Source organism: Saimiri boliviensis, chromosome 1, assembly GCF_048565385.1.
Source record: "Saimiri boliviensis isolate mSaiBol1 chromosome 1, mSaiBol1.pri, whole genome shotgun sequence".
NCBI classification, from domain to species: domain Eukaryota; kingdom Metazoa; phylum Chordata; class Mammalia; order Primates; family Cebidae; genus Saimiri; species Saimiri boliviensis.
Window position 1 is genome coordinate 61,352,761 of NC_133449.1, and position 13,525 is coordinate 61,366,285.

The following is a 13,525-nucleotide window of genomic DNA, read 5'->3' on the forward strand; positions in this document are numbered from 1 at the left end:
AGAAAATAAGAAATTGAAACAGGAAATGGTTTACACATGTGAATCAGGGTGGGCGGCATTTTAAACAGGTGGTTAGAGAAGGCCCTTGTAGAAACAGGATATTGACTCTGAAACTCAAGCCCATTGAAAAAAAGGGGCTGGGGGGAAGAAGGAGATCCCAGGCAAAGAGAATAGTAAATACAAAAGTCCAGGTATAGGAGGAAAAAGCTTGGTGAAATTGAGAAATAAAATAAAGGCTTGTTTTTAACTTCTACACACACACATACGTAAAATAGGTGGAAAAAAAAAAAAAACCCTGTTTATGATTAGATAACTCGTGAACCTGACCTCTTTTACAAAATCACCAGTTCTCCCAGACCTTGAGTTATAAGCCATCATACACCCAGGGGCAGGTTTGCTGGCTTAAGATTGTCCCTGTAAGATCGTCTCTAAAAGGTCAGTGGGCTTTTATCCTACCAGAGTATGTTTGATCTAAATGACCTGAATGGTGACTTTAGCACTCCCGCCTGAAGGGTGAAGTCTGACTTCCAAGTACCAAGGTTATGTGAGTCCAGTTCATTGTCTGGGATGCACTGAGAGCTTTATTCCTGAGAAGACCTGGATCTTCACAGTGAAATCTGCAATGCCTGCCAGCTGGGAGTGCTTTTCTACCTTGGCTTTACTGATCTGTATTATGCAGTCTAAACCACAGGGAAGTGGAATTAGGTTTGTCTCATTCTGTCAGTTCTTAATAAACTCTTGAGTACAGCACCCTTATTTTATTCTTCTTTATATACCCAGCTCTTAGCACAAGGCCTAACTCAAAGAAAACTGGCCCACAACCTAAATGCTTTTAGTTTTTTAATGGTAAGAAACAAAAAAATAAAATGAAAATAAATATTTTTTAACATATGAACATTAAATGAAATCACACGTCAGTGTTCATGAAGTTTTATGGGAACAGCCATGTTCATTCACTTACGTTTTGTCCAAGCCTATTCGCCCATGATAAAGGCAGAATTAAGTGGTTGTTACAGAGTTCCATAATTATGATAGAGACTGTATGGGTTGCAAATCTGACATGTTTACTATTGACCCTTTAGAGAAAAAGTTTGCCAACCTCTGTGGTAAATATTTACCATGGGAATAATGAAATGAATGCATAAATAAATGAACTATTATGGCAAATTCACTTTCGTGTGATTACTCCTTAATAGTATACACTCTATGGCAGAGATCCAGGCATTAACCTAGACTTTTACAATTTTATTTAAAATATGTGACCAGTGTTATTTATGAATCATTCTACCATGCTGTTCTAAAATACATTCGATCAGAATAAAAATTTTAATTGCATTTTCTAAATAGGCTTCTCCTCTACATCTCAATGCCTCTTTTCATAAGGACCAGCCAGTCTTCCAAGAAATTGTATTTAAATTCTATTAGAATCATGGTAATCATTTCACTTTATCAAGCATGTTTATGTCCTCTGCAGTTTTCTTCCTTCTGTGTCTGTAAGTTCTAAACTCTTGCCATGGGATATGCAATTCTGCTTTACAGAGATACATGATTAAAAGAAACTCGATCACCTCCATTACATGTGAATTTCATTTCATTTTTACATTTGTTAACTAATTTCCTAGGTTTTACTGAATGCCAACTACACTGTCAGATTGGAGGCATTGGGAGGGTGACAAAGTGAGTATATCTTCAAAATCTTCAAAAGGCAAACAAATCAGTTGCATTCTGCTTAGGCAAGATTCAAGTTGTTAGGTAAAACAAGGTAAGGGCACTAGAAAGGGTTTAATACAGATCCAAATAGAAGACTACACAAATTCTAAAAACTAAAATAGGCTACTCTGAATATTGGAGAAACTGCAAGTGAACTTGGATGGAAAACTCCCTAATGCTGATTACACCTTCTTAGTACTGGCATTCCTGCTTTCATTTCCTTTTTCAAATTGCTGAGAAGGGATTAAAAACAAACATATCTTGAATTGACTCTGTTGTATAGGCTGATAGGATTTGTTTCTGTTTGTTTACTTTTGTATGGATTTAATTTTCCTGAAGGGAATTTGGAGCCAAGTAATAATCACTATTTTCCATTTTAGGAGAAACTTGTCTTCTGTATATCATTAAAACTTTGACAATTATTATTATTATTTTTTTTTGCAGAGAACAAAGTTATGTGATTGGAAATTCTATCTCTATTTTTTATTAAGTACTTTGGAGGCAAATTCATGTAAATTCACTTGAATAGGGTGTTTGCTTACAATGTACTGTTGGGGAGACTTTTTCTAATTTAGGGGCCAAGCTGCAGAAGGAAAACCTTTAGAAATTAATACCAGCTAATTAATCCAGCTCATTAGCCTAAAACCTCACTGAATGCTGAGAGTGCTGCTAATGTAATAAACTTCCCAGTTAATGAAGTCAAAGCTAACTTCAAAGATGGCTAGTACCTCATTCATTAACTTAATCAACTCTCTGGGCACCTCATAGGCAACAAATCCTGGTAGAAGAGCAATAAAGATGCAGTGGATGTTCAGTTCTGTTATCCCCTGACTGGCTTAAAAGTTAAAATTTGGATAACTGTTGAGTGCACATATAGTACACACTCCCACCTCTAAATAACAATAGGACAAGACAAACAAATGCTATAGAGAAATATTTGTCAAAATGAAAGTGTAAAATTGTCCGAATAGTCCAATCAGTATAAAAAGCCAACATCTAGTATGTTGAGTATTGTGCATTTTACATGTTCCATCTACTATACACATTTTAGCCCATAAGAAAAGAAATGAAAATGAGGCATCAATTTGCACTGTTATCTTCTTATTTTCCTTTTAGGATTTTCTAAAATAAAAAAATAAAAACATTTTACGAAGTTAATTGGAATGGTAAATTGGAGTTAGTAAGTAAAGATCAGGACTCAAATTTCCATCTTAATACAGAACAGTTAATATTTTTTTATACTTAATTTCTGGGGTACATGTGCAGGTTACGCAGGATCGTTACATAGATATATACATGCCATGGTGGTTTGCTGCATCCATCCCCCTGTCACCTACATTAGGTATTTCTCCCAATGTTATCCCTCCTTAATCCCCCCAGTCCCTGCTATCCTTCCCCTAGCCCCCCCCCCACCCCCCAGCAGGCCCTAGTGTGTGATGTTTCCCTCCCTGTGTCCATGTGTTCTCATTGTTCAACACCCACTTATGAGTGAGAACATGCAGTGTTTGGTTTTCCAAAACAGTTAACTTTTGAACTCAAGGTACTTTCTCAAAATAGTGTTGTAAAATAAGTTTTCTAGTCATCAGAATAATCCATTTTTGGTTGTCTGGGAGCTGTATTATCCATGCAAAACTTCCTCCCCATGATCAGAACTGGTAAGTTGATTCAACTTAATCTATATAAATATTGGACATTGTAAGTAGAGTAAAATGTTTCAGGGATATAGACTACTAAGATAAAATAATCAAGACTTTTCATGTATTTTATGACCCCATAATACAGTACCTCTTGGTAATAGAAGCTGCTCTGTTGGTTTTACTGTATAACAAACCACCCACAAACTGATTGGGTTACAACAGACAATGTACATTTGAGTCTGTGGGTGTTGGCAATATGAGCTAGGCTTAGCTGAGCAATTCTGCTTATCCAGGGCCTTTTGTGGAGTTTGCTGCTGTGCACATGTGCTTGTGAATAGCTCCTATGAGTTCTAGGGTAGGCTGGCTGGTCTAAGATGCCATAGTCACCCACATAGCTTCCAACCTCTGGCAAAATAGCCCAAGCATGTTCACAGGGTAATAGCTAGATAGGTTAGGTTGCTGGAACTCACACAATGTCACTGTCACTGTGTTCTATTGGCCAAGAGAAATTACAAGGCCAGGCTGTATTCTAGGTAAAGGAAAGTAGACACCACATCTTTTTGTGAGGGGACCTAGAAACAACTGTAGCCAAAATGTAATCTACCATGAGTGGAATATGTAAAACTTGGGAGCTGTCAAAGTTACATGTCTGTCAGGTGTAGGAAGCCATTTTGCAGCCTGAAACTATCAGACCTCTTTGATTGACAGAACCCTGATGACATTTGTGTTCCTAGGTTCAATTGTTCCTAACACTCAGTGGTATCTTTGTTCATCCCTCAGTTTAGCCATTATGTCCTTTCTTGTATTCTATGAGCCAATTAAATTTCCCTTTTGTCTGAGTTAAATGAGTTGAGGTTCTATCCATTTAATCAAAGTTCCTGAAAAAAAATCGTGACCCAAACTTGTTTACATGTACTTTTTCCTTGCACATTCTTGTCACATACTAATATAACCAGAATATCTAATGGCTAAGATATATTCATTTAGCTATTGAGCTTCATTTTAAAATTAATTTTACTTTCAATAAGCAAAGTGTCTATCTTCATTAAGCCATTCAATTGCATTGAATTCTTCATCTGGATTTATATGCTGGTACTTTGTAAATGGCCTAAGTAGTTAGACACTATCCTTTAATTCTGAAAATTAGAGACCAAATGTCATTTAGAAAATTGAAAATCAACTTTTTATGGCTTCAATTGAAGGAACTCATGCTGAAATGTGAACAATGTTCATGAAAAGTTAATAAATAAGACTAATGATAGTTCATGGTAATTTTAGAATGATCCAACCCTTAAATGACTTACAACTAATGCTAATACCTTTGAGAAAAGAGGGTCACAATATTGGAATTTCATGCTTATAACAAAACTGAACTTCAAAAGCCTTTCGTGATCACATATATCAAGAGTCCATTTCACATTGCCCTCACATCTACTATACAGACACGTTCAGTTCTCATTTTAAACATAATTATGATAGATGTAGAATTATGAGATCCAAATCAATTGTCAGATTGTGAAACTCCACAAAGTCCTCTATAATTTTACCCGTCCTCCCAACAGTGAAAAATATGCTCTCTCCCTGACTTCTCTTTTTGAATCACTAACATTATGAACCCCAATAGTTGAAAAAAAAATGTCGTTTTTTACTTTCTTCAGTGTATTTGAAGAAAAACATCCTCTGGCCAAATGATAAATGATGTTTTTAGAAAACCAGAACATACACAAATGTTTGTAAGCTTCTTAGCACAGAAAATAGGACTGAAGGGCTTGTCAATGAGTCAATCTGGGACCCATCCTGTGTGTGCATCCCTCTAAATGGAAACTGTAAGACAAAAGACATATCCCTTTCAAGAAAGACACTGTCAGTGTTGAGTAAAACTGGAGTGTTACTATGTCCCTTCAATGTATTCCTTCTTTTTTCAGTATCAGGGAAGAATATTTTTAGGGTTCTCTGAAATTTATAGAGGTCAGAGAACCCTGAAAGTATTCACTATTATCCCTTTTCAGAGGAGTTACCTGAAGCTCAAGAGGATTGAAATGACTTATAATTAGTCATAATGGTTCCTGCTCTTCGTAACCTACTTGAGATTTAGTTACAATGTATGAAAGAAAAATTTAATGTGATTTATGTGAAAGTGCTCATATACTTCAGAGTAGCAAATGGCAGAATTTAAGAATAGTAGAATATATTTCTCTAAGTGATTTTTAACTCCTATGCTCCACACCCATTATCTGTAAATAAAGTGCAGCTTCCAGTGCAGTCAATGAGCAGTCAAGTGTGCTAATGAGGACATCTTTAAACAGTGTTTTTCTGCTGTGCTATGGAGTAGAGCTGACCAGAGAGCTGATGGAACACAGAGGCGTTTGGAGAGGCTCTGAGAACACATTTACAAAAATAGCAAATCTGAATTAAGCAAAACTTAAGGATACTTTGTTTTGTCTGCTGGAAAGGAAACAATGACACACACAGGGGCCCAGGTGGTTAATGTACTGTACACTATTACTATAAAGTATAAGACCTCAGTCTCTAAGGTCCTCAGAAACCAGGAATTCAGTTGATTACATAGTGCCCTATGGAATAGACTTTAAGAGTAAAAGAGCAAAGATTTCAGATGTTCTTTCAAAGCTTACCAATTTACTTGGTTCTTGAATTCTTGCTATTGGTCTGTTGTGCAGGAGAGAACTTTACAATGGTTTTTACCCTGCAAGAGGTTTTAAGCCTGTCTCAGTTACAATAGAGAAAATGATATGAGCCCTTTTTTTTAGTGGTATAAAAAAATAAACTACCACTATAATAGTTAAACAAATGTTCTGAGTTTGGAAATGGTGTGTAAACCTGAAGCTTTGCAGTTTATGCAGGTTTGTTGACATTTAAGTTAACTTAATTTGAAGAGAAATGCTATGATTTCTTAGCTATGAAATTATTCTCTCCCACTACAGGTAAAATTGAAAGGCTTTAAGTAAACACGGCAAATTCAATAATGTTCACTTATGAGCTACTTATTTTCATCTGTAAAGTCACCTGGTTGTGCAAAAAGATCCCTAAGGCCCTGACTTCCTCTCACATTCACTGTTGTATACATGTCTGTGAATTCAAGTAGCTCCTCTTTGTGAAGACCACTGACAGTGCTACAAGACTGTGAACAGAACCACAACTCATATTTAATGTTCATTTTGATGTCTTTTAGTAATTTGGCTAATTTGCAGAAAATTAGTCATTTCTTTAAGTGAAGGTTTAGAACTAATGTTCTATATTTAGTAAATGTTTCCATTTGAAAATGATTCGCTAAATTTGTATGTGATTTTCAAGTTATGTTACTTCACCCATTAACAAGAGAGTACAAATGTATTACCCTTAGGAAGTCCTCTTTCAAAACATCCTCCCTGCTGAAATGTCAGCACAAAGTGTCTTCTTACATTTCTATGCTTTCTTGGAGTTTTAGTGACCCATGACACCAATCACACGTATCTCCAGGAACCTGACGCTCTGAAGAATCCTATGAGGTTTCCTAAAATAGAACCCGCTGATAAACATTTTACATGTGAACTGGTACTTATTAAAAGAGGTCTCACTGAATAAGAAACAATAAAAGCAAAACAAAACAAAACAATAGATTTGGGGTGAGGTGGAGTAGACCTAACTTTTATTTGTGTCTAGTGATTTGGGCACATCACCTTACAGTCTGCTCATAGCTCGCTCTATCAGCACAGCAATTAAGGTCCAATTTTTAAAATGTCTCTTTATCATCAATCATAACTCTGACCTAGTATGCATTTCTTGCAACTCTCTTTTTAAAATAATAGAATGGTATATTCAAGATTTTAACAGTAGCTTGTTTGATGAGAAATACTCTTGTTACTATTTCGTAAAAGACTTCCAGAAAATAGTTTTTACCTTCCTTTAGAAGTAAAGCAACAACAAAACAGAAACAAAGCATTACCTATTAACTTAATTATCCATCTTACTGTGAAAAACAGTGAATTATGTGAGTCAATAGAGAAGAAATAGTAAAAACGGAATGAGAATTTATCTAGGCTATTGCCAATCACTGTAAATAAATTGTAATCCAAATATGTGCTTTGACCAAGTATTTTTCAAAATCATCTTTTACTATTCCTAATTTTCAAAATTTACAATGTGACTCAGGATACACATTGATATGCACACACATAAATTTAAAACAAAACTCCCATGAAACAACTTATCCTTACTCTATACTCTGATACTTTCTATTCGAGCTAATTTAATTTTTTAATGCTTATTTGGATTCACTAAATTGATTTCATAACCTACTAATGAGTTGTAATTGTCCATAGAAAACATTACTTTAATCTAAATCTTAAAAACTGTGAGGAGGTGACTTGCATCTTAATAAGCATACAGGTGTTAAAAACGTAATTATCATACAAATAGACAGTGAATTTGTGTCAAAGTCGTGTTAATCACGTTAGTAAAAATGCCAGCAAGAAAATACTAGAGATGGTTTTAAGAGCATTTGAGGAACTTGCATAGTAAACAGAGGAATGACTTCTAAAAATAAGTTTGCTAAATTATGTTTAAGGCTGGTTAACTCTCTACAGTATAGGAAGTCATAAGACCTTTGGTGCTTAATTTTCTAGTAAATTATAAAATCAAAACAACTGTATCTGCACTTTTAGATGCAGAAGAATTCAAACAGAACTCATTCGGAAGACTGACAAAATATCAGTTATTTTAAGAAAGAAATTTTGGAAAGAATGCTAACTCAACAGAATTCTTAACTGATAACAATGTAAGTTATTTTAAGAAAGAATTTTTAGAAAGGATGCTAATTGGATATAGAGTTATGAACTAAGTTTATGCAAAGGCTAAGATACTGCCATGGTATCACAGAAACAACAATGTTAGGAAGTACCTACCACCCTTAACCTCTTGCAGGGCTAAGGGAACAAAAGGAAGATCATTAAGATTTATAAGCTTGGAGGAGAGGCTTTGTGGTGATGACCCCAAACCTCTCTGATGGTAGTGCTGGTATTTCTGAGGAGGGGTTGATGAGATCAAATGTTGAATATACAGCAAATGTTGGAAATACTGCAAATAGGCAGCACCTGCTGCTATGGGAATAAACTGTATAAAGCTAGAATGAAAAATGCCAGTAGGGTAAATCCTGGAGCAGGAAGAAACAAAGAGGAAACCAACAACCGGAGCAATTCCACTCTCCCTGCTACGCTTTGCCATCTCTCTCCATTGGCAAAGCCTGACAGAAAACCACAAACAAAACAGATACGTGGTTTGCAAAGTCCCAACCTCAGCATTCTAAAAGCAACCACAGAAGGGAAGTCAAAGCTGAGAGTCAATAATTTAAAACCTGCCACGTCTTCTAACCTGAGAGGGCAGTGGGGCCTTTGCACTTTTATCATTGTGGATTGTTTACCAAGAGTGTCAAATTGTATCGAGCAAGTATGAGAAATATTGCAGCATGAGAGCAAGAAGTAAGCAAACATCATTTGCCTTTTCCTAAATTTGGAATACATTTATCTTTATCAGAAATTTTTGGTTTAATAAAATGCTTCACCAAAATTCTAAATTATTATAACTGATATTTTCTGCTTTTTATGTTAATGGAATTTCTGCAGACCATTGTTCAGATTTATTATACTAACATTAGACACACACTTGGCTTGCTGGCTTGAAAACCAATAATATTACCTATTGTGAACATAAAGATGTACCTTCTCCCATGATTCTAGAGTTCTTTGGTCCAGTATTGATATGGGATAAAGTGTTAGAAATAATCTATGGGAAATTGTGATTGTTTTTTGAAACTAAATAAAAGTTGTGTATGATGATAGTAAAGATTTCAATTGTATACAGATCTCAAATAAAAAGTTACATATATGCTTATGTATATAAATAAAAATAAAAATAGATCATACCATATATTCTTTCTCACCTGAATTTTTTTCTACTTAATACTGTATCTTGCCATATTACAACAGAGATCTTCTCCTATATTTTTAAGGTCTACATTCAAAGGTAGGATCTACATAATCAATTTTAAAATCCCTGGGGCATTTAGATTGTTTCTAACTTTCTGTTATTGCAATGGCTAGCTAGCTAGCTAGAGCAATGAAAACTTGACATATATTATTTTATGTACAAAGTATATACATATAATATGCTGACAAAACAATATTGAGTTATGTAGCAATCATTATTTTGTTAATGTTTATTTGTAGTTGAATCTGTAGTTGACTTGAAACAGCATGAAAGAGAACAAAAATAGAATCTGATGAGTGTTGTCCAATCTTTCCAAAGCAATTTTATCATCAACCAATCTTTCTGTTTCTCATATCCAGATGCCACACCATGTGAAGCCCTTGCCATATTACAGCTATGACCAGCCTGTGATTGGGTACTGCCAGGCCCACCAGCCTCTCCATGTCACCAAGGGCTATGAGACAGTGTCTCTGGAGCAAGATGAAAGCATCGGCCTGGAGCTAGGGCAAGACCACAGCTTCATCGCCACCATCGCCAGGTCGGCAGCACCGGCCATTTACCTTGAGAGAATTGCAAATTAATGCTGAAGCCAACTCCTCATTGGGGAACTCCACGGGGGGCGGGAGGGAGGGCCTTCATCTTAAAGGAGAGGGGGTGTCTGAAATCGTGCAATCAAGCAAGCTCATCGTTCCTGTTAAAACATTTATGGCATAGAGAAAAGGAAAAGATAAAACCAAACTGCGTAAAGATGGTAGCGAATGCACCTGCAGCGCAACTGGGAGAACTGCAAAACTTTCTTTGCTTTAAAACGTAAACGAACAAAAATGCTCCCGGATGTAAATAGTAAGAGTGTCAAGTTCTTATAAAAATAGATTTCACCCTAGCTACATATAGGTTTCTTTGTATATTTGATTTTTCTACACTGCATGGTTCCTGGGCTGGAGAACCACAGGTGGGCAAATAAACAGGGGTGGGTGGGAAGTTGGGGAAACAACAGGTTTCCTCTTTAGGTATTTGTAACTCTCACAGACTTTATTTAAATTGTTTTCATTTTCTTTTTTCTTTAAAAATGCTGTTTGTTCTTGTTTTGTTTGTTTTAAATTGTTTTTTTTTTTTTTTTTTTTTTTTCCTGGTCAAGTTTCTAATACAGAACATGAGCATTAAAGCTTATGTTGTATCAAAAGAAAATGTGTTTTACCACAGACCACAGAGAAAGTTGACCACAAAGTTCCATAAAACTAAGAAAACTCAGTAAGTCTGGGTGAATGACTCTTCATGACAAATGCCATATGTGGTACATGGCAGAAGGAGTTTTGTTGTGTCCAGTTGGCAGCCTTCACTGCGTAGGATGTCTGAGAGAGCCTTGAAGATCTCCGAATGACAAGATCAGCAGAATCATTCTCATGTGGAATAAGGCCATAAAAGAGCCATGGCCATGTGCTCCATGAATGAAACTGCCAAGCTGACAAATTTCTAAACACAATATAATGTGTAATATTGCTTTTTAAATTAATTATCAAATAGCTTTTGTGTAGCTTTTATCAATAAAAGAAAAAAATGTTGAAAAATAAATATATTATTTTGTGGTTGGTGTACCACATCCCACCTAATGCAGAGTGCTTTATCTGTATGTATATTATGGAATGCTTCCAGTCTATATCAGGGCATTTCAGTAAGAATCAAGTGGTATCTATCAAGTGTTTTCTGTGTGTTCCATGGTCAGATAGGAAGGCAGATATGAAGTGTAGAAAAGAAATATGAAATGTGGTTTATGCCTGATATGGTTTGACTATGTCCCCACCCAAATCTTATCTGAAATTATAATTCTCATAATCCTCACGTGTTGTTGGAGGGACCAAGCGGGAGTTAACTTAATCGCGTGGTGGTTACCTCAGTGCTATTCTCCTGATAGTGTGATCGTGAGTAAGTTCTCACAAGGTCTTACGGTTTTATAAGGGGCTTCCCCCTTAGCTTGGTTCTCATACTTCTCCTTGCTCCAGCCATGTGAAGAAGGACATGTTTGCTTCCTCTTCCACCATGACCATAAGTTTCCTGAGGCCTCCCCAGCCATGCTGAACTGTGAGTCAATTAAAACTCTTTCCTTTATAAATTACACAGTCTTGGATATGTATTTATTAGAAGCATGAGAATGTCCTAATACATTTCACAATTATTTTCAGAAATATGTGACCTCGCTCTAATAAAATTATAAAACAATATGAGAAAAAGTAAGTATCCATGGAAGGGTTAGAGGTTGCCAGATCTTACAGAAGTGAAAGAACTGTGTGGAAATTGATTTTGTCTAGAAAGATGGATTCTGTCTCCTATTTTTTAACAAAGGAGATCATTGCATGCACATCAGTTGAGACATTTTCTCTCAACTTCTTTAGTGTTGTAATACTATATCTTAGCAAGTCTTTAACTGTGGACATTTTCCTGATGTGTTCACTGGTGTTATTTGCCTGTTTGTTTTTTTTTAACTAAGTGATACTATGAAATTTATTTCATCCTTTATTTGGATAAATTTCATATTTTAAGGAATGCTCGCATATAGTGGCACTGCTGAGTTGTTCCAGAACCAAGTTAATATCTGCCATCCATTTAATTCCAAATTATGTTGAAATAATAATAACAGAGACTTGTAAATACCATCACATCACAGCAAACTAGCAGAGAGTACTACACATGTTTTGTTTTATTTTTTCTCCCTCAAAGACATTCTGTTTTACTGTCACTTTAAATAAACCATGAAGTTAAATTCTATACCAAATGATACAAATAGTATGTCATATTAAAGAAAAATTCAATCGAGGGAAGATTTTTTTTCATGTTGGAACGCAGGGCCATTGCTGTTGAATTCTGGTATCTTTCTTCTTAATATTTATAACCTGGGTTACATTTATTTTCTTAATTATTCAAGTAGAATGAATTTACTATGAGTTTAAAAATTAAAGGTAATTCTCTGGCATTATGATTTTACTTTTAGAAATTATTCAATAGACTTGGAGTATTTCTTCTCGAATTACAAGGATTTTTTGGTGGGTGTCTTTCCAAATTACAAGGATTCTCTTAACCCTTCTTATCTTCTCCCTCTATCCAATGCCCCTTACATACCATATCCACCACACCACCCCTTCCAGACTTGAGTTATGAGAGGTCACATATAAAAAATCTTTATCAAATCTGGCTGATATCAGCTCCAGTTTTAATTCTGTTTCTTATAACCAAAAAAGTCATAAATAGATAAGACTCTTCATGTTATTTAAGGCTGCCATATTTGGCCAACAGTTGCCCCAAGGTTAATAAGAAATAAGTGAACTACGAGCAAAACAGATAGTATTATAAAAAATGGTGTGTCCTATTTATATGAAAACTTTCAAAGAACTTATTTAAAATCTAATTTACATATGCCAGCACAAGTTGACACTGAGCTCCAGAAATCTATGATTAAAACAAACAAACAGTAATCCAAATCAAATTTACATTAGTAGGCTTAGAAACGTCTACTAAAATTCAGGCTTGATGTTGCATGAAGGGTCAAGCAAGTTTTCAGATAAAACAGTACATATATATATATATATATATATATATATATACATATATATATATATATATATATATATATAATGTTTTTATAAAAAGACAGTGATATTTCAACAAAGGGCTTAAGAAGAAAATATTGGATTATTGATCCCTTATACCCAAAAGTCAATTTTTTTATGCTGCAACCCTGGTGTAACCAAGGAGGATGAAAGTCTTCTGTTAGTCACAACTCAGGATAAATTATCTTCTGGACCTCTAAATGATAAGGAACAAACTTGTCTATACAGGGTACATTTTTTCCAATTTCTTGTTAATTTGCATGCTTTGCTGTGGAAACTGATTGCACCAGAGTCCTTCTCCCTTAGCATGGAAGAGTGTTTGTAATTGTGAATTGTGGCCCTAGCTAGTATAAAGATTTTTTTGTCTCTCTTCTAGATGTCAGAAATTATGTTGATTCTACTTATTTTTTATGTTGAAATGTTAAAGAGCCCTCTCAAAGAAAGTTATGTTTTATTTCAAGACTATCCTAATTAGTAATTCGATTTTACACTATAACGTTTATTGAACTTCTGAAGGCTATGCAGGTTGTAATTTCAAAGTTGAGGGGTCTCATGGAGTATTTATAGAGCAAGGGCATTAAAACCATGCCTAAA

At 35.1% G+C, this 13,525-nt stretch overlaps 1 protein-coding gene across 2 annotated transcripts in view; it reads left to right on the top strand.

Annotated features, from left to right (window-relative positions):
* The window catches only part of LRRTM4 (leucine rich repeat transmembrane neuronal 4), a 775,489-nt gene extending 762,606 nt beyond the window's left edge, over window positions 1-12,883 (top strand). For both annotated transcript variants that reach the window (XM_010333403.3, XM_010333404.3), the window contains one exon: window positions 9,689-12,883. In XM_010333403.3, coding sequence (XP_010331705.1) covers window positions 9,689-9,910 — 222 coding nt within the window. In that variant the 3' untranslated portion in view covers window positions 9,911-12,883. The remainder of the gene's footprint in view (window positions 1-9,688) is intronic.
* Window positions 12,884-13,525: the final 642 nt, after the last annotated feature.